Source organism: Chenopodium album, chromosome 15, assembly GCF_948465745.1.
Source record: "Chenopodium album chromosome 15, dcCheAlbu1.1, whole genome shotgun sequence".
NCBI lineage: Eukaryota > Viridiplantae > Streptophyta > Magnoliopsida > Caryophyllales > Amaranthaceae > Chenopodium > Chenopodium album.
In genome coordinates, this window is record NC_137848.1 from 30,055,738 (window position 1) to 30,077,674 (window position 21,937).

At 37.8% G+C, this 21,937-nt stretch overlaps 2 protein-coding genes and 1 non-coding gene across 3 annotated transcripts; 1 reads left to right on the forward strand and 2 right to left on the reverse strand.

Moving 5' to 3' along the window:
* Nucleotides 1–221: 221 nt before the first annotated feature.
* On the forward strand, nt 222–9,435 carry LOC145583083 (acireductone dioxygenase 2-like). The gene is made up of 7 exons (XM_081640209.1): nt 222–378; nt 7,749–7,860; nt 7,948–8,042; nt 8,144–8,258; nt 8,398–8,522; nt 8,906–8,976; nt 9,067–9,435. Exons 1-7 carry the CDS (start codon nt 358–360, stop codon nt 9,131–9,133), a joined length of 606 nt encoding a protein of 201 aa, XP_081496335.1. The 5' UTR covers nt 222–357; the 3' UTR covers nt 9,134–9,435.
* Nucleotides 9,436–10,210: 775 nt separating this feature from the next.
* Nucleotides 10,211–16,559, reverse strand: LOC145583081 (transmembrane emp24 domain-containing protein p24beta3-like). Its single transcript, XM_081640208.1, has 4 exons — nt 16,230–16,559; nt 13,946–14,132; nt 13,725–13,832; nt 10,211–10,512 (listed from the first exon to the last, which is right to left on the reverse strand). The coding sequence occupies exons 1-4, from the start codon at nt 16,452–16,454 to the stop codon at nt 10,379–10,381; spliced, it is 654 nt and encodes a 217-aa protein (XP_081496334.1). The 5' UTR covers nt 16,455–16,559; the 3' UTR covers nt 10,211–10,378.
* A 3,822-nt stretch (nt 16,560–20,381) lies between these two features.
* Nucleotides 20,382–20,488, reverse strand: LOC145583695 (small nucleolar RNA R71). Its single transcript, XR_014100294.1, has one exon. It is a non-coding gene; the product is annotated as a small nucleolar RNA R71 (small nucleolar RNA).
* Between the last annotated feature and the right edge of the window lie 1,449 nt (nt 20,489–21,937).

Consider the following 21,937-nt stretch of genomic DNA (forward strand, 5'->3'; position numbering starts at 1 on the left):
CTCTAAATTAGTGAAAGAAATTAATTAATTATTGTAAATGATTTCTAAATAAGAAAATAGAGCAGTATTTAAAAACGACCGAGAAAAAAAAAAGTGGAGTAATATATATTTAAAAACGGAGGGAGTACCTAACTTTAGGTATCGCTTGTGTATGAAAAATTTTACCATTGACCAATGACCCCGTATTCCCATTTCAGGCTGTCGAATATATGAGCAATGAGCTGACGTAAATACCACGGATCCTTCACGCTACCCGCATCTCTTGTAGGCTTGTATCCATAAAACAAGCACATACCACATTTACCCCATAAAACTGCCCGTTGCATCCACAGAAATCTAGCAACACAAACTCTAATCATGGTGTCCGAAGCTCCCAAGGTATATTTTACTACTCTTTTGTTTATGCTATCATTCTATCAATTCTACTCCTTCAGTTAATCAATTTTTTTCTGAATTTTTATAAATTTTTGGCCCTTTTTTTAATTTATGCTTGATTAATTCATTTCCTATTAATTTGACGGACGTTATGGTTATTTGATTTGTCGCCGGAAAGTTCTGGCTTGCTGATTTTTTTTTTTTTTTTAAAAAAAAAAAATTGTTTGTCCGATTGCAGAATTGGTGGTATTTTTCTTTATGACGATTCATATTAGCCGACCCCAAATTATTTTATGACTAAGGCTTTGTTGTGAGTCCTAATCTTCTGATTTTTATTCTGCATAATATACCTTCGTCTAACTAGGGTTAATTGTTTCGATATAAGAAATTATTGAAAGTCACCCTTTTATTGTATCTGAAAGGGTAATTCTGTTTAAGAAGTAGAAAATTTTGGATAAAATAATATCAATAAGCAATGAATAAATTTATATAATAATCACCTGTTTTAGGTTGTTGAGTTTAAAAATCTTATATTTAGTGAGTCCTTTTCTCATCAAATTTTGATTTTGCATGGGCTAGTCTTTACCTGTTAGATCACCATGGCTTGGTTGAACTATTTATTTGACATAAAGTAGTTGATTATTACTATTATCGATTGACCTTGGCCCTTGGGTGTACTGAGGAGTGATGATGTTGCCTTGATCAACCCGGGTGTCGAAACACGTGATGCGCCTTTTGTGTGTGGGATGCATCATAAGGAGCATACCTACACCCACCCTATTATCTACTAGGTAGCTATTTGTAACTTGCTGTCCCCATTTCCCAAACAGAGTTTTTAATAAGGGATAATAACGAAAGCCTATAATTGCTGCGTAGATGTATCTTGCAGTCTTGTCCTTGTATATGTTCTGTTGAATTTTTTGTTGGCTTGGAATTCTTTTTCATCATTGATTAGTATTGTTCAATGTTAATTACTTCGTAGTTTGTACTACAATTGATTAGAGGGTGACTGATAGTTTTTATCAATATTTTGTTCATTTACAAGTACCTGTGAGCTGTATAGGGATGCTTGAGGGGAATGAAGTGTCCATACTTAGTGAGTCGATCCACCACTACTAGGATAGAGTCCCACTCCATGGACTTAGGTAATTCCTCGATAAAGTCCATCATATGTCTTCCCACACCTTGTCCGGTATGGGTAATGGTTGTAACAGGCCTAGAGGAGATAAGGTCGAGGCCTTGTTCTGTTGGCACACATGACATTGCTTAACATAGGAGGAGACATCTTTCCGCATTCTGTAATGGACTGAGTTCGGTCACCCAGTGATTTCAGATTTTAAACAGCAAAATTAATAAAGGTGAAAGCTTTAAATTGATTAATAATAGTAAAAGGGTTACAAACGATAATTTAATAGCTTAAGGCTATCAATCTTCGAAAGTGAGTTTAGCTCACAACTCTCCAAAATGGCTTTAGGCCATAACTCTCTAAAGGGTTCATACCAAATTTCTGCCTGCCTTCATTCTACTCCTCTCTACCTATTTATACTAAGGACTATAAACCCTAATAAATTAACATATACTAGAATACCTAAACTACCCCTCCAGATTGATCTATTACAATACCGGCCCCCTAAACTTTCATCTTGTCCTCAAGGTGGATAATAGTCAGCATTCGATTTCCGGCCTTGGCAACTCTGACCACTGTTCCAGCTCTTGAATAGGCGAAAATTAAGAGCGGACTGCATTGAGGAATGTTGTTCCTTGTTGAGAGTTAGTACTCCCTCTAGGAGCCTAAACATAGCAGAAAAACGCAGCAGCTTGTCAAGGGAAGTAATTGGAATTAGGATGAAGTCAGTGGTAAAACAAGAAGTGTGCAATCTGGGAAGAAATGAAGTATAGCTTGGTATGTAGGCTTGTACTCGGAGCAGGTCAACAATTGTTTGAATGGAAGAAGTTGGGAGTTGGAGGGTGGGATAATCTGGGTTAAAGAATATGGTAAGATTGGACTTAGAAATATAGTCATAAATCTTGGGCCCAAACTTTTGTGCCTGAACTAAGATTAGGAAATAAAAAAGGATTGGCTTTAAAGATGGGTTTAGTTTATAAAGGGTGTTGGATGTTAAAAATGGTTGTGGGGTAGAGATGTTAGGCTTGGGAGCATGGAATGGGGTAGTGGGCCTTGTTGTGGTGAGCCCAATTAAGGGTCTGGCTTCATAAAAGAAATTGCTGCTAGACTCATTAGGGTATAGGAAGAAGATTGTAAACACGTTGCCCTTGAGCTTATCTCTGACACTTGTATTTGTTTTGTCTCCCAATACACAAATGACTATAATACCCTTAACAACATAATTTGAACTCATCTTCCAAGCTGAGAAGATATCATGTGGTCCAAGTCCAACTACTCCTATAGGGTTAACACTTTTATCAGCCCCTGCCATGTAATCAGCTCCCACATTTACAAGTCTACCCTTACTAGTACCTTCCACTATTGGCTTCCTCTCCAAGCCAAAGTATGACTCACCCAAATTTCCCAACAACTTTCCTTCGTCAGATTTTTGAAACTTACCAAATACCCACCACCCTTGGGATTCTCCACCTTCTGTCCCGCCACCTGCAGGGGACCCCAGCCCACTTTCGAACAAGCTACCACCACCTGTAAAACCACCAGAAAAATCACCGTTCTTCACTGTAACTCTACTTTGCAAGTTCGGACCACCTGCAGCCCTTTGTTTACTCGCCCAACGCAGACAACCCGAACCACCACCTGATCCACTTCCTTCGGTGCCGCCTCTCTCGAAAATCCCTCCAACAGTGTAAAAGTTACCGGCCAAATTATTTTGTTGCCCCTTACCGAAATCAACACCTGAGTTAATTTCTCTCGTCGGCTTACTCATGAACCCACCTGAACAGCTAATGCCGTTACCAGCCTTGTTCGCTTCGCTAAATCCTTCTCTGGCAGTCCTACCTGGACCACCGCCGGATCCACTAGCATCGGCACTGCCCTTCCCAAGAAATCTTCCTGACCAACCACCACAAAAGATACTAGCCTCGCTCACTCTAACACTATCAAAAACACCCCCAATTTCACGAGTTCCACCACCGAAGTCGCCACCCAAGCCACCTTCGAAAACGCTAACCCCACCACCCCGACCACCCGTCAACCCACCAGCGCGCCCATGAGGTACAGCACCAGACTCGCTTGCACCAGATCTGCCCTTCATCCAGCCATCGCTTTCTCTTTTCAGGCCACCACTAGCGGTGGTCTTGCCACCACTCTCTACCTTTCCGGCTGAAACTCCTGCACCCAATTCGCCGGCGAAGCCACCTTGACCCCCACCGGTAAATCCATCTCCAATGTCACCAAGCCTTCCACTAGATTTGACGACTCCTCTAAAACCCTTATCTACACAATTTAACTCACCACCAAGGTTTGTCAAACCACCAAGGGCTACACCCCCAACAAAAAATCCATTTTCTTCTTCTGACATAGAGTGTACCTGCTCCTCCTCTATATCATCCGCATTTTCGTCTTCTGATTTTGCTTGATGATCTTCTCCCTTCATCTCCATTGGGGAATTGATTTTGGTAGTGATTTTGTCCTCTACCTCCTTTGAGAATTCTTGAGATGGCGCCTTTGTTTCCTCTTCGATTGATGGTGTCGGAACTGGAGTTGGTTGCTCGTACCAGGGCGTTATAGATGACGAGCCGAAACGACTCGCCAACACTTTCTTCAGAATTCGCCATTCCCGTATTGGTAGCCACCTGTGCTCACTTTCAAACCACTCCAACGTTTCGCCGCTAAGCCCTATAATGGCAGCCTTCAATTTCACCTCCTCGTCTAATTGGAAAATTTGGAAAGTATCCTCTAGTTGAAGTACCCAATTATCCAGATTACTACCATTAAACTCAGAAATTTGAAGCTCACATCGGACTCTTCGTTCGTCATTCAGATCTGAAACACCACGCTCTCTCTTTCTGGAAATATATGCGTATCCCTCTTGGATCCAATTTTGCATAAGTTGTGATGCCTCTCTCTCAGCAATAACAAGCACCATTTTTTTTTTTTTTTCAGTTTCGTAGTGGTGGTTTCCGACACCGGACAGCCAGGAACACCGCTCTGATACCAAGTGTAATGGACTGAGTTCGGTCACCCAGTGATTTCAGATTTTTAACAGCAAATTAATAAAGGTGAAAGCTTTAAATTGATTAATAATAGTAAAAGGGTTACAAACGATAATTTAATAGCTTAAGGCTATCAATCTTCGAAAGTGAGTTTAGCTCACAACTCTCCAAAATGGCTTTAGGCCATAACTCTCTAAAGGGTTCATACCAAATTTCTGCCTGCCTTCATTCTACTCCTCTCTACCTATTTATACTAAGGACTATAAACCCTAATAAATTAACATATACTAGAATACCTAAACTACCCCTCCAGATTGATCTATTACACATTCCTGACCAATACCATTCAGCAGCCAGGCGTTGATAGGTTTTCAAATCCCCGGCGTGCCCCCCCCCCCCCGGTGAGTCATGGTATTCCCTGAGTAACCGAGTCCTAAGCTCAGATTTGCTGGTATGACAACCCGGCCCTTGTACTTCAACACCCCATTCTCTAGACAAAACCACTTTGGGGCAACTTCTCCCTTCTGGAGCAGTGTTCGCAGCCTTTGCAGAGTTGTATCCTTCTCAATAAAGGCCTGTATCCCACACGAAGTAACCAAAGTAGTACATTCCACCTCTGGTGGATATTTGCGAGACAAGGCGTCTGCTACTTTGTTTGTGGGTCCTGGTTTGTAATGGATGTCGAAGGTGTAGCCCATTAGCTTACTGACCCACCTCTAGTAGGCTTACCCAATCTCTCGTTGCTCTAACAAAAACTTCAAACTCTTCTGGTCTGTTCGAACTATAAAGTGTCTGCCAAGGAGATAGTGTCTCCATTTTTCTACTGCAAACACGATAGCCATTAATTCTTTCTCGTTAATGGCCTTACTCCGAGCTCGCATTCCCAGTACCTTGCTGAAATAAGCTACTAGATGCACACCTTGCAGTAGTACAGCATCCTGATGCATCGGTTTCCACCACGAAGGGCTGGCATAGCCAGAATTGGTGCTTGAGTCATAGCTACCTTCAATGTGTCAAAAGCTTGAGAAGCTTCCTGTGTCCAACCCCAATTATCCTTTCGAAGTTGGTTAGTTAGGGGTCCTGCAATCACAACATAATTGTGTATGAATTTTTCGTAATAGCTCGTGAGTTTCAGAAAACCTCTGAATTCCTTAAGATTTTTAGGTACTGACAAATCCACCATAGCTTGGATTTTTGTGCTGTCCACTTCCACTTCCTGAGGTGATATCACATGACCCAAGTAGGCCACACGCTCCTTCCCAATTTCACACCTCTTAAGGTTCGCATATAACTGATGTGAGGCCAGAGTGGAGAGAACTTGCTGCAAGTGACCCCTATGTTCCTCCATGGAATGACTGTAGACAAGTATATCATTGAAAAAACCAAGACAAACTTGCGGAGAAAAGGTCTGAAAACCTCATTCATCAGAGACTGAAATGTCGCAGGGGCGTTTGTAAGACCGAAAGGCATTACTAAGAACTCGTAATGCCCTTCATGTGTGCGGAAGGCTGTTTTGGGCACACTATCCTGCGTGACCCGAATCTGGTGGTATCCAGACTTGAGATCTAACTTTGTAAACATCGAAGCACCATGTAATTCGTCAAGAAGTTCGTCAATAACATGAATAGGAAATTTATCCAGGGCTGTTTACCGAAAGGCATTACTAAGAACTCGTAATGCCCTTCATGTGTGCGGAAGACTGTTTTGGGCACACTATCATGCCTGACCCGAATCTGGTGGTATCCAAACTTGAGATCTAACTTTGTAAACATCGAAGCACCATGTAATTTGTCAAGAAGTTCGTCGATAACAGGAATAGGAAATTTATCCGAGACTGTTTCTTTATTCAGAGCTCTGTAATCAACACAGAACCTCCACGAGCCATTCTTTTTCTTAACTAATAATACAGGACTGGAATATGCACTAATAGAGGGTTGTATTATACCTGCCCTTAGCATGTCCTTCACCAACTTCTCGATCTCGCCTTTCTGATACTGAGGGTATCTATACGGCCGCACGCTAATGGGGTCACTCCCATTTTTCAAGAGAATCACATGCTCAATCTGCCTCGGAGGTGGGAGGCCCTCCGGCATGTGAAAAACTTGCTGAAACTCCTTGATTAACGGTTTAAGATAGGCAGGTGTGTCCAGCTCTGCTTCCTAAGTGCCCTCTACGTGATTGCGCTCCAGCAGTAACCCATGCCCTTCCTTTTGAAGAGTTTTTACCATTGCCTTCAGTGAAATACAAGATCTCCCCAACTGAGGATTTCCCTTCAAAGTCACCATATCCCCTCCAACTTGGAATTTCAGAGTCTGGGTTTTCCAATTGGAGGTGATAGTACCAAGCTTCTCGAGCCATTGAATACCAAGAATGAATTTCCCTATGGTAAAACAAGGAAATCCTTGATGATGGTCGGTTAATTCCTCAATACAACTCCCTTCTTTCGAGAGGAAGAGATTCTCTCCAAAACTACTACTCACAACTTTTCTGAATGATACTACTCCCTTTCCCTTTTCTCTATTTAATACATTATTCCCTGTAACAAACTAACAGCTCAGAATAACAAACTTCTCTCAGATTACTTAATTGCCCTTTTCCTCACAAACTTCAGTAACAGAATTATTCCACATCAGCTAGCAAGTTGCATCAAGTTGCTGCTACTGGTTTGGCCTTCCTTCTAGCAGAACAATATGTTTGGATAAAGAAAGGGGAAGGAAAAGAAGGGGAGGGAGGAGAAGAGGAGGAGAGGGAAGAATGGTGAGTTTTCCTAAAAATCTCTCCGTTGTTGGAGGGATCAATTTCCTACAATTTAATCCCTCCATTTCTCTCCCCTCCAATTCCCTTACTTCCTCATTTTTTATCCAAATAAAAGATACCTCATCTCTCCATTTCCCTTCCCTTCCTTTCCCTCCATTTCCTTTCAATCCAAACACACCGTAAGTGATGTGAATAGCAGGCTTGGGCCAAGCCCTTGCACGCTCATCAGACACTTAGTGTTTTAGGTTTGGAGAATTGGTAATTTTGACGCTTTGAGGAGCTTATATCCCTCAGAAATTAGCATTTGGCAGTGACTTTTGGCCTTTTGAGCATGTACATTGTGCCGAATGCTGGTAGCAAGGCCTAAATAACATAGGAGATTAGTGAACTTATTATTTAGACAATTATCTTTTGCATTGAATTCTCAAATATCAAGATCTATTGACTATATCATAATACAGTGTCACAGTATTTCTTTTCTTCATGCTTTACAGGATCCTAGGGAAGAAGTCATCCAAGCATGGTGCATGGATGACAGTAATGAGGATCAGAGGCTTCCTCATCACAAGGAACCTAAAGAATTTGTTTCTCTGGAGAAACTTGATGGTGTGTTAATTGAACTTTTCTTCATTTTGCACAACATTTTTACTCTAGCCGTGTCATTTATTTTTTTCCTTCTCTTGTAACCTGAAGAACTTGGGGTTCTGAGTTGGAGATTGGACGCTGATAACTATGAAACTGACGAGGAATTGAAGAAAATTCGTGAAGCTCGAGGATATACCTACACGGTATTAATTTTTCTTGCTTATTTATTCTTTTGAGGAGAATATGAATTAAACATGTTTTATTTTTGACTTTTGGTCACCTCACACACTCTTTATGCGTGAAGGATTTCTGTGAGGTATGCCCTGAAAAGCTTCCAAATTATGATGAGAAGATTAAGCATTTCTTTGAGGAACATCTGCACACTGATGAAGAAATCCGCTATTGTGTAGCTGGAAGCGGTAATGTTTGAGCTTGCATTTTTTAAAAATTATTTTATTATTTTCTTTTTCCATGGAGCAAGAGAGAAAGAGGAGAGGAGGTGGCGTTTATGCTAGAAGGAAAAATAAACTGATATTTGTGTATAATTCTTTGTTTAAGGGTATTTTGATGTGAGGGATCTTGATGATAAATGGATACGCATATGGGTGAAGAAAGGTGCTATGATTGTATTGCCTGCAGGAATTTACCATCGGTTTACTCTGGATTCAGACAATTATATTAAGGTATGATTATTGGTATCTTTATTCATCTTGATATCAAATTTACACATTGCACTTGTCATAATGAGATATTTCTTGAAAAATGAGGACAAAGATAAAGATTAGAAATCAAACTCTCCTCATACTCTATGTAGATTTCTGGTCGGTGATATATGATCGTTTCAGCTCTTGAACGTATAAAGTATTATCTCTAACCTGAATAAACTCATGAGAGTCAAAACTTTCTTTAACCAGATGTGTAATAGCTTTCCTTTGCCCAATAGGCCTCGTATGTTATTGACTTATTGTGTATTCTTTCTCTTTTCATCTGCGAGCCTTGAATATTTGTACATCACATCTACATTCATTATTTCACAGTTTACTTAAGGTAGCTTAACTTTGTGTAGGCCATGAGACTGTTTGTTGGTGATCCAGTTTGGACACCCCATAACCGCCCTAACGATGATCTGGCTGCCAGGTATGTGCTGGCATTTTCCTTTACGAACTGGTAAATAATGAACCAATGTTTGTGTGACAAATAAATTGGATCTCTACTTATTGTTTTCAGGAAGGAGTATCTGGAAAATTTCGTGAACAAGGGCACTTCTAACCAGGTCGTTGATGCTACAGCATGAGCCACTTTCTTCAGACAAAACTAGATGTTGATAAAGTTATGCTGGAAATCTATAAATACCATGCTGTTGAGGATGCAGAATGAACAGCTTGCTGTAGAGAAAAATAAAGATATTGAACTGCGTAATTGCGTTGTATGTCTACGAGTGCAGATATGTATTGGTGAGGGGATCTTGTAGAACTTTAATTTGCTTATGGACTACATCTGTAGATTGGCCATTTATGATGGTGTTTGGCTCATTGGAGCACAATAATAATAATGTAACACCTCAAATTTGCCCTTATTTCATTGGGGTTTTAATCAGTTTTTGGGACAAGGATTTAAGTAGATATAAAAAGGTTTTCATAGGACGGTAGGAGTATTATTATATTTTTTTTAAGAAAGTTACTTGGGCCACTATGTAAACAACAAATCGTCATTTGCATTTTTGGTTTGAATCCAAATTAGTCAACTCTAATGGGATTGGATTGGATTGGATTTTATAGAAATCATAATCTAAAAACCAAGCTATAATACAAGATTTATAGTGCTTGTGTCAAATCCAAATCAAAAACCAAACTTTCATCCCTGTTACCAATTGCTCTTTTTATAACTGGTATTAATTAGCTTATGATTCCCACTTTATTCACTTTCGTTTCCAGCACACAGTTGTAATCCATGGTTAATCGTGGTTATTGCTGCTCTTGCATTCAGTTTCTGCTGTTGATAAGGAGGAACCTGACCGTACCTTATTCAGTTTCTGCTGTTAATACTCATTTGTACTGATCAATATTTTGTACGAACCATGTCTCAAATGATATCTATTTTGATAATGACTACAATCAGTTTCCTCTATTGAGGCAATGCTTCCCTCCAACGGAAAGAAAGTACAATCCAGTTTCTGCTGTTGATAAGGAGGAACCTGACCGTAACTTATTCAGTTTCTGCTGTTAATACTCATTTGTACTGATCAATATTTTGTACGAACCATGTCTCAAATGATATCTATTTTGATAATGACTACAATCAGTTTCCTCTATTGAGGCAATGCTTCCCTCCAACGGAAAGAAAGTACATCGACCGTGGCTTTCAGTCCTGCTAATCGAAGTAACTTTTTGCAACATATTTACCTAACGTACAGCCAACGTAAGGATAAATAAATAGAAAGTGGCAAAAGAGGGATCTATAAAACAAAACAGCCAAAATACACTCTGTTTTTCGTATCTAAATCTAGTAAACGGCAACAAAAAAAATTAATTACTGCAGCTCAAACACGGTTGTAACCCACAGACTTGCTGAACAGTTTACGAATGTAAACGACTTGAAGCCCACTAGCTGCTATCAGCATCAAATATTCGGCCAATGTATAAAAGATGACACGCTTTCTAGTGCTCTCGTTTGCTGCAGCAAAGAAGCATGCAAAATAGTTCAGTTAGGTTGCAAACAGCAAATAAATAATTATAAAAAATAAGCCAAATCAACTAACTAGTATCGATGTTGATGCAGAATATTGATAAGGTTTTTTTTTTAATTTTTGAGAACAGAATATTGATAAGTTACAACCTTGTAATGATAAGAGAGGCTTTTTCATGCCTCAAAGTGATAGGAACGTGAACTTGAGAGTAGTATCCAACTTTTCATGTAATAATCATTTATTCAACTATAAATTTTCAACAAATTAAGGGAGAGAACTAGAACAATAGAATAGGAATTGAAAATCAAACATGTAAGATGCATCCTGCCAACAGGAAGTAACCTAAAAAAGCTGTACGGCACAGTAATAACGATGCAAGACTCGTAGCACATCCTCAATGAGATAAATTCTCCAGGAAAAAGTTCTATAGTCCCAAAGATATCCATTCACAGTTCCTTCAGCAGTCAAAATACAACAGACAATCTGATGCATTGAAAAGCAGGAAATGTGAAGCTTAAACTGATTAATGTAGCAAAATTTATAGGTATATATTTCAACAAAAACGGACTAAAAAGTGTTTTGAACCAAGTGGGGATCCTCACACACCAACACCTTCGATTGAGTCCAAAAGACACAGCAGTTGAAAAATAAGTCAAAAAAATCAAGTGAACAGAAAGAGAAACAGAAACTTAAATAACACATTTCGTCAGTGGAACAAAAATGCCAGCTCCATCTTTATAGTTAATTGACTGAATCTCCTTCAAAGAAACTTAAATCACTGACCTCACTCAGAAAATTGCAACCTAAAATGTATAAGTCATGCAAGAATGTTAATATGATGCTTAGTGTATCAACCACTTCTCTAACAGTCAAGCAAGCAAAGGTTTGCTGGCTACAATGGTGCCAAGGAAAAAAAAAGACTTAATTGTATCAGAGCCTCAGAGGGGTGCTAGTTAACTAATATCTAAGCAATCAAATTCTGCACATTCGTCAGAAGCCATTGGGTTCTCCTGGGATCGGGTCTAAATGAGTGCACCAACAGAGTAAAGATACAGATTTTATCCTCTATCAAACCTGTGTATACTACTTAGATATTTGCTGAAGTCAAATGTATTATGAGATCCAGACAATACGTTAAATGGATAATAACAAGTTAGCTTCGTCTATTCCCTTTTATCTAATGCTCTACATCACACATTGTAAGCCCACTTTCTCCATGTCCTTTTTAACTCCCTTCATTCAATTCATCTTTGGTCTTCCTTGACTACATTTGAAATCTCCAATACCCCAACTCTCCACCTTCCTTACTGGTACATCTTCCCATCGACATCTTACATACCCAAACCATCTGATTCTTCCTGTCTTATTCTCAATATCGAATTGCAACTTTAATGTACATTCCTAATGTTATCCCTCAATGTAACTTTCCTCCAAAAATGTACATTCCTAATGTTATCCCTCAATATGTTCCCACGCATCTCTACTACACTCATCGCTTAATGTGTTTCTTCATAAACTCCAAATATTCCAATCCGTACAATAATGTTGGTCTAGTTGTCTTCTTATAGAACTTCTCTTTTAAGCTTTAAGGTACATTACGATCACAAAATTACCCAGTCAATCCCTGCTTTGTTCTCCATACTCCATTTGAGCCACCCATACTTAATTCTATGAGTTACGTCCAGATCTATGTTTCTGTTTCTATGTAGAATCAACCAGAGGTACTTCAAACATTCATTAACAAAAAACTCCTTAATGTCTATACCATCCAGTACTCCAGTGTCACAACATCTTAGCTTTACCCCCTTGTAATGCTAAAATGGCACTCCATGTACTATGCTTTACTCCTACCAAGACTAAACCTCCTAATTTTAGTTTTTATAGCCATGTCTCTTTTTTTTGAAAACTTGTTTTTATAGCCATGTCTCTAACTTTACAGTAATCCCAGCTTTTGTTTCATCTATCAAAACGATATCATCTGCAAAGCAAACACCACAAACACCTCATCTTGGATAGACCCTGTTACTTCATTCAAAACTCTTTTGAAAAGGGAAGGGCTTAGGGCTGACCTTCAGCAAAATCCAATTGTAATTGGAAAATTCATTGTTAATCCAGAACATAACATTTGTTTTGGATAGACCTTGTAAAGATGATGTGTACAGTGAAATTTCAATATTCAATATATCAATATCAAATATTTGGGGGGACCTGGGATAGAAATTTAGCAGGTGGTCTACACTTTTTTTTTTTTTTTCAAGATAACACCTTATACCTACGTCATATTTCATTATAGAAAAAATTATCAGATTCACTCCTTATAACAAATGAGGTGGCTGGTTCCTTGGAGCATGGTGAAGATAAACCAACAAAGAAGTCTCACAGCTTCAAAAGATTGCTAATCAAGGTGAGCAACAAAGACACAGCAGACCAGCTGACTAGCCTTTATGTTCATCTCCTTATTTCAATAAAACACTTAATTTTAAACAAAAGGAAAACAGGACTACAGGAGTGTAGATCTGCTAGAAAATTCAGATGTTTTCATTTTGTCATAGTAGATTCAAGTCCTATGGACACCCTTATAAGCCAGGAATATGCTCAAGATAAATTCAGTCATACAATCACAGTGATTATCCCAAAGATAGATTTACATTGATTCAAAGACAGAGCCCAGATCTTTTAATGAGGTCACAGCTTGTAAATAAAACTTGAGATCAGTCTTATGAAATATATCTTTGAAAGTTTCATTGACAATTCCTTTCATATTAAATATTTCTGTTTCCAAGCAACCTAGACTCTCAGTTGGCTTTGGCATGCATACATCATTGCTTTTTTCAAACAAACTAAAATAATACATAGATTAGAATATGATGCTATCTACAAATAATCATTGTATACTAGCATTAATTTGAGGAATATGGTAGTCTGTGGGTCTCCCTAAATTGGCAATCCTAAGATTCAGGAGATGTGGTCCCCTTAGTCTTCGGTGAACAATTCTTTCATGTCATACAAACTTCACCTTCACCTTCTCTCACTAAAAAAATAGGCAATCTCTTGCAGTTGAAGGCCATACCAGTAAAAAATAACAAAAAATTCATAATGCCCATGGGCCCGTCTCACATTTTTAAAAAAGGACGAGAAAAAAAGATAACATCATTGTAATTTAGTAAGTATTTATTTATAAAATACAATAGGAACTTACTATGACGATGACGTGTATCACGTGCTTTCAAATACTTCTGCTCTGCCGTTACAGACTCCAGTGCTTCTCTGAGCTCAGCAATTTTGACATTGATTGGGTCCAAGTGCTCTACATAGCAGTACAACAACAATGTGTAAAACGTGAAAGATTGACAAAAGTCTAAGAACATCAGCATACTCTCTAAGGAAAAGAATATGTAATTGATGGAAACATTCACAAACCATCTTTTGCAATATTATGCTCGCTTGGAATATGGCCCACGTGAATGTAGAAAGAGACGGTCTCTGGTGCTGAGTATGGATTGTGAAAACAGAATTTATACATCCCACTTCGGGGAGCTTTCAGTTCAAACTTGTCACCAGCTGTTCCTTTCTGAGTATGGACAACATTACCTGCCGGGGATGTCACCTGCAATGAAGCCACAATAATCACATATGAACCAATTGGTAGCAAGTACATAGATCCAGCAATCAGGCATATGGATACATAACTGGAAAAAAGTACAGCTTTGAAAGCACATGTGCTAGGAAGGTATATCCTGACCAGACAGTGAAAGCATCTTCCATATTAGATCAGACAAAAAATATAAGAGAGGAGAGAGGGGGGGGGGGGGGGGGGGGGGGAGGTATGTGTGGTTTCACTAATCTTTTAAATTTGCTGTGGACTGCAATTAGTTTTACAATAATCCACTAATCATCTAATTAACGAATGCGAGAGCAAAACCAGAGTTTGACTTGTGCATACCATTATTTATTATAATGCTGCCACGCCTGATCTGCTCACTAAAGAGGCTAGCAAACTGTTTCATGGCTACTAGCTACAGCAGATTTTTCAAGGAACATGCTTAGTAGATGTGCAGATGATTCTTGACACCCAACTACGCAAGTAAACAATCTTTCTCAATTTATGAACAGAGATTTCTTTCAGCTACATGACTCCTTGAATGGGGAATGTCAAGAAACTCAAGACTTAAGACTTTCAAGACAATTAAACATTCTAACGCCCTCTTTCGTTTTCTTCTTTTATTTTTCAGAATATAATTACACTAAAATTCATATTATGAAGATGTCTTCAACAAATTGCTGGAAAACCCTGTTCAGAAGCTCATGCTGAGTCTGACAAGAACCTATCCTGCCTTATTGCTAAATAGTTTGACTAAGCTTCTCTTTTACTTCTATCCTGAAATTTATGTTTTCCTATCTTTTGATATATAATATGATGTATCCACTACAATAGGTATAAAAATATTATCAATATTTTCAGTGATGGACCATTGGATACACACAAACAATTCTGAATTGTTGCTCTATCTAACTTGATAGACCTTAGTACATATTCATATTTCATAAGACTCATAACTCATAATGATATAACATTTGTACATAACTTAAAAATAAATAAAGAATCCCATGTCAATTTCCATAGTAATACAACTCTACCTCAAATATGTATGCATTTTTTACTTAAATTTTCATTCCTACTTGTTACTACATGGAAATAAAATATGATTGGAAATAAAAATTTGTAAAGCTAAACACATATTAGGATATGTAATGTATTATTCAAAGCGTTACTAGACTTTGGCATGTGATCTTCCAAGCAAAACAACACATGGATTCATTACCATAAGTCCATTACTATGACTCATTATCGTCAACCAAACAGGCCCATAAGTACTATCGATAATTCCGGAAAACGTCAAGTTCAAACACCTATACTCAATTGTAAGTTGTAAAGCTTTAATTTATAATGAAAATGTCACAATATATTAACTTCTTGTTAGAACATATTAAATCGAAATAGTTGGATTAACTTCAAATGCTTCTAATTTTACTCCGATACCACAACTGAAGACTCATCAGCAAAATCACTAGCTATTACTCGTAAAAAACAAACATTGTAAGCTGGACATGAGCTACATCGAAGTCTAATATAAGCATCAATGAATCGGAATTGCACTGCCTTTCCCAATATCTTACTCCGTACTTGTATTATGAATCAACATACAAATATAATCTTGTGAAAAAAATTACATTACCCAATAATTTTCGCCGATACTACGGCTGAAAGCTCATCAAAAGAATTACTAGCTATTACTCGTACAAAACAAGCATTGTAAGCTGGACATGAGCTACATCAAAGTCTAATACACGCATCAAAGAACCAGAATTGCACTGCCTTTCCCAATATCTTCCTTTGTACATGTATTATGAATCAACATACAACTATTATCTTGTATAAAATTACATTACCCTACAATTTCGAGTCAATCAATAACTATGAAAAAAAAAAAAAAAAAAAAACCTAAGCAAATTATTACAAATAATCCACCAAAATATTTCCCCAAAGTGCATCTAATTAAAAAAAATCAAAATTTTGTAATTTTTCTACAAATTCTAGATAACAGAAACCACAATAACCCTAATCAACTTAAATCATCAATCAAAACATCAAAAATCAACAAAAAAAAAAATCAGAAATTGTAGGAATTAGGGATAAACATACAGTAAAATCGATCCCAGGGTGATCGGAGCTCCAAAAAATATCATGATCAACAACAACGAAGTTTCCAGAAATTGTGTCGCCTTCGTAAAGAACATATTCATAGATACATTCGACATCGTTTACAGTGACGGAGAGAGCAGAGATGTTCGAAACATAGCAGCTCAATAAGAGTCCAAGTATGGTGTAGATCTGTATCAATCGATTTCTCTCTCCTCTGACCGCCATATTTGCCGGCGAAATCCCGGTTGTTTTCCAGCGAAGTTTGATTTGACGGAGAATAGAAAGGGGGGATGTGGAGAAGAATTGCAGAGGTGATTTTATGACGGTGTCGTTTGTTTTTGTTATACAAAATTTGTTAATTTGACGTGGCGATTTGTGATTGGCAATAACACGTAGGGGAACATGGCATATATAGGAGAAATAGGACTATAAGTTTTTTAACAAGGAAACTACTTTGTGGCTTGGACGATGTTTTGAGTTTTGTTTAACAACTTTTGTGTGTTGCCAGCAAATGTATGAGTAATTCCTGATGAGGTAATCCTTGTCGATTGAGTAACCCCGACCAATAAGTAATTCCTGAACGAGTATCCCCTGATCAAATAACCCCTTACCAATCGAGTAACCCCTAACTGATGAGTAATCCTTGATCAATCGAATAACCTCTAACCAACTGAGTAACCCCAAACTGATCGAGTAACCCATATTTAACCGAGTAACCCTTGACAAAATAACCCCTGACTGACTAAGTAACTCTTGACTGACCGAGTAACCCCTAACTAGCCGAGTAACCCCTTACCAAGTAACCTCGACCATTCTTTTGAAAAAAAATGTGACTGGCCACATATGAAAGTTTGTGTTGTTTAAATATCATACGAAAAAAAAATATCTTAATTATAATTTAAATTGAATAACATTTTGAAAACATTACATTAGTTTAAAATAAAATTTATTAAAAGTAAAAAAAAAATGGAGATAGAAAGAGAGATGTTGTAGTATACTTATAAATGTTACTTTGTCTAATCGCAAGCTGATATTAAATTAAAAAAATTAGAATTCAAGCAATAACAATTATATGTGATTAATTTCTTACAAATTAAATGGGATAAAGCTAATATCTTCAATGTAAAAAGCCATAAGAAGATTGCAAGTGTATTGTTATTAAAGTATCCATAGCTAATTACAGAGTATTAATTGATTGAAATTCTAATCGTAAATTATTCAAGGAAGTAACAAAAGCATCATTTATTGATTTGATATTCACATTTCATTATTGTTTAAGTTAATAGCTTCTATTACATAATTTGACAAATACAAAGAAAAAAATATATAATCTTGTTGTGATAAACGTACATATAATATGTCTTTCCTGAATATAATAGTTCATATATCACAAATTATGTTAAGAATATTATTTTTTATTTTTTTAGCTTAGTTTATAGTTGTCAATATGTCTTTTTTTTTTTTTTGGAAGAATACATCAAATCTTTTATTATACTTTGTATGTAATTATTACTATGTAAAAGATTTGTTTCTTAAATAATTTATTAGGAATTTTGCTAAATAACACCACAAAAAGTCACGATTTTGATTATAACACTAAAGGAAAAACTTGTATTATATAACACCACAAAAAAATCAAAAATTTGATTTCACCACCACCTAACGGATTTTTGATGGAATTGATAGCTTGCTATTTTGTATGATTATAGAGTGGTTTTTAATGATGAATATGTGAGGAATTGATGCCTTACTTCATTACTTACCCTATTTTTATGCATATTTTTTGTGTACTATGTGCTTCACGGGTTGTTATTATTTATAATAATGTTATAGGCCCAAAGAGCGGACTACGAAGCACCCCGGGAAGTATGCAAGGAATTCTAAACAAAGAGGAAGAGTAGTGAAGCAAAAATGAAGAAGAAAGAACCAAGATCGAAGAAAGGAGGGAAAACAGGACAAAGAAGACCTTGCACGGTCATGCAACATCAGGCAAGTCCATGCAGGAGTGACCAAGTGGAATCAGGAAATCGTGATTCAGCTCTCCCCAGCCAGCACGGACGTGCAGAAATCGGCACGTCCGTGCAACTTCTGGCACTTTTCGTGCTGATTTCTTGCACGTCCGTGCAAGTCTGCAGCACCAAAATAATAGCTACTACTTCTATTTTTCATGTTCTGCACGGCCATGCACAGGGTGGCACGTCCGTGCAACATAGGCTGCACGTCCGTGCCAAGCTTGGCATGTCCGTGCAGGCCTGTAGTCGAACCCAATTCTTGTTTTCTCCGTCTTTTTTATTTGGGGGTCTTATAAATACCTCCCTTGAGCTCATTTGTACGGACCTTCTTCCTTTTGGTCTTCTTAGGCCCTTAGTTTCTTAGAATTCTCATTAATTAGATTAGATCTTCTCAAACTCAATCATTGTAATAGTTAATTGAATATTATTCTCTTGAATTCAACATTTCCTCAACTTTGAAGCATTTTAAGTAATCTCTTTCCTCTATCTCTTGTTATTAAATTTCTGTTTTTATTCACTTTGAATTGTTAATTTCTTTCTTAAACTTGTTTAATTATTGCTGCATGTTCAATCCATCCTTGCTTTATCTCTCTCCTAGCTTACTTAAATTCATAAAAACCATAGATTTAATTGTTAGAGTAATTCCCACCATGTTTAGTGAGTAGTTTCTTAGTTAGGGGTTGGGTGAAAACCCAACCAAGCCATGGTTGATTGACTTAGATTTATTCATGTTCTACTTTGGATTGATAGTTGTTTGTGCTTGAATTGATTGTTGCATGTGTACTTTGATGGCCACTTTATGATCATGTGTTCATCCCTCTACTTACATCGAAAGATGGGGTTTTGGAGTGAGTCCTTTCTTGTGCAATTAGATCATGCCATTTTCATAATTATGGATGTTTGGTTTCATTGAATATGATGCTTTAATGTGGTATTTAGGTGAGAAATCCCAATTATCTGTGCTTCATGCTAGCTTGGAACGACCGAGAGACAAACTCGAGCTAGAAACCCCCTTCCTATTCTTGAGACTTAATCCTTGTTATGTTAGTGCTTAATCTAGGGAATACTTATGTTGTGACTTTGAAAGAAGACAATGTTAAGTTCCTACTCTATCTTCCATGTATGCTCATGATTTATCCTTGTTATTGATTCTTTGGTTTGGTTGGTGTTGAATCCCCTTTCCCCTAGCGTTCCCTTATATAGAAGTTAACTAATCAAAACCCAATTTGTGACCGAATTAGCTTACAACCGTTTCATACTCTTGGTGTTCTTTACCCATTCCCTGTGGATACGATCCTCTACTTACCCTAGACTTGTCTTAGGTTGGTGTAGGTAGAATTATTGTTTGGTTTAGGGTGATTGTCCAACGACCGATTATTCCTCTACTAAAATAGCGATGTTGCCGGGAATGACGTTAAGTATTGAGTTACTTGTAAAATATGTGAGACTAGTTCATTTCTTTGCTTTTATTTTTCTTTGTTTTCTTTGACTAACCTACTAATATCCCATCTAGTCTTCTTTGTTTTATGCCCAAACGCAGCAATAGAACACTTCCTCTTGTGCCATTGAACCTCGAGCTTGAAAAAGTGGTAAGGGAAATCGAAGAGAAAAGAGGGCGATAGCTAGTGGTGCTACATAAAGTGAGCCACAAGTAGTAGTTGAGTCCGATCATTCTAGTTCTAGTGAGTATAGTGGAGACACCATTCCATTAGAGTCACCAAGGACAAATTCTCCAACTTCTCCACCTATTCACCAATTTGAAATGGCTACTCCAAACAAGACTTTGAGAGAATTTGGTGTCCCTCCACCATATCAAGAAGCGAGTGGGATTGTTACTCCCACCACCGAGGTAAACAACTTTGAGATAAGGCCCACCCTTATCACCTTGATCGAGGGTCATCAATTCTTCGGGGCAAAGCATGAGGATTCCATTGCGCATCTTTAGCAATTCACACGGTATTGTAGTACCGTGAAGGCAAATGGGGTGACTTCGGAATACATTCTTCTAAGCATGTTCAAATTTTCTCTTTCGGGGAGTGCAAGTGATTGGCTTGATAGGTTGATTCCGAACTCACTCACAACTTAGAATGAGGTAACTTCGGCATTCCTTGGAAGGTTCATACCTCTTGGGAGAACGGCGGAATTGAGATCCAAAATTTCGAACTTCCAACAAGAACCCAATGAGTCTCTCTATGATGCTTGGGAGAGGTTCAAGAGCTACTAAAAACAATGCCCACATCATGGCATGGAAGATTGGCTCTTGTTATATGGGTTCTATAGGGGTCTCTTGAGGACGAATCATATACTATTGGATGGAGCATCAGGTGGGCCACTCATGAATAAGCCACCATTGGAAGCACTCAAAATCATTGAACACGTGGTGCAAAACTACACCGATTGGAGTCCCGATGAGAGGAGCACTACTAAGAAAGGAGGAAGGTATGAGGTTAGTGCTATCAATATGCTTAGCTCAAAATTAGATGCCTTGTCCTCTAAATTTGATCAAATGCAATCTTCTCCTCCCCTTATCTCCCCTCTCCATAACTCACATGCATCTAATTCTTGAAATGATAATGTGTCTATGCAATTGATATCTTGTGAAGTGTGTGGTGGTGAAGACCATATATCTTCATAATGTCCCTTGTTGAATGAGAAAAGTTTCCCTTCCCCTTCTATGAAACAAGTAAATAATGTGCATGCCAACCCTAGATACGACCCCTACTCCAACACCTATAATGATGGATGGAAACATCACCCTAATTTTGGTCGGAGAAGTGGCCAAACCCAAGGGTAAAGTAGTGGTCAAGGTCAAGGTCAAGCTAGTGGTAATGGTAACTATGTGTCTAATAATCAAGGGAGTTATAGAAATGACAATAGATACCAACAAAAAGGTCAATACTCTTCCACTCACAACCCACCAGGTTTTAATGGAGGTGTAAGACCAACTCTAGCTCCTACTCCTAAACCGCCACTTCAAATTCAAGCTCCCCCTCTCCTAAGTCTAAATTAGAAAGCATGATGGAGCAATTCATCAACACCCAAACTAAAAAGACAAATGACTTAGAGGAAAGCTTAAAACAAATGCAAACCCACAATAAAATGTTGGAAAATCAAATGGCCCAAATAGCTAGTGCCCTTAAAGACAAGTCTAGTACCTCATTGCATAGCAAGGTCTAGATCCTAGAGAGCAAGCCAATGCCATTGTTACTAGAAGTGGGAAAAGCTTGGGGGAAGTCCAAGGGAAGGGAATGCAACGTGACTTAGAAGGTGAAAAGTCAAACCAAAGAGTGATTGAGATGAGTGATTCCCATGGAGAGTTGAGAGTGGAAAAAGAAAAAGAAAAAGAGAAAAACAAAGAGAAAGAAGTTGAAAAAGAAAAAAAAAAAAGAGGGTGAAATCCCGCTTCATGTGGCAAAGCTTCCCTTTCCGAGAAGATTTGCCGGGTCTAGACTTGATGAACAATTTGCTAAATTTTTAGAAGTCTTGAGAAAGCTTTATGTTAACATTCCATTCAGTGATGCTATAAAACAAATGCCAACTTATGCTAAATTTCTTAAAGACATCTTGAGTAATAAAAGAGAAGTTGACTTTGTGGAAACGATTAATATACCGGAAAATTGTAGTGCAATTATTCAAAATAAGTTGCCCACTAAGCTTAAAGATCCCGATAGTTTTTCTATTCCATATCTATTCGTG

Excerpts from the sequence above, each read along its gene's own strand:
- LOC145583083 (XM_081640209.1), top strand. The coding sequence starts at position 358 with ATGGTGTCCGAAGCTCCCAAG. Across the intron at positions 8,043-8,143 it reads CTCGAGGATATACCTACACG|GATTTCTGTGAGGTATGCCC; the intron begins GTATTAATTTTT and ends TTATGCGTGAAG. Across the intron at positions 8,977-9,066 it reads AACGATGATCTGGCTGCCAG|GAAGGAGTATCTGGAAAATT; the intron begins GTATGTGCTGGC and ends TATTGTTTTCAG.
- LOC145583081 (XM_081640208.1), bottom strand. The coding sequence starts at position 16,454 with ATGGCGGTCAGAGGAGAGAGAAATCGATTGATACAGATCTACACCATA. Across the intron at positions 13,833-13,945 it reads GCATAATATTGCAAAAGATG|AGCACTTGGACCCAATCAAT; the intron begins GTTTGTGAATGT and ends ACTGCTATGTAG. Across the intron at positions 10,513-13,724 it reads TGATACACGTCATCGTCATA|CAAACGAGAGCACTAGAAAG; the intron begins GTAAGTTCCTAT and ends TCTTTGCTGCAG.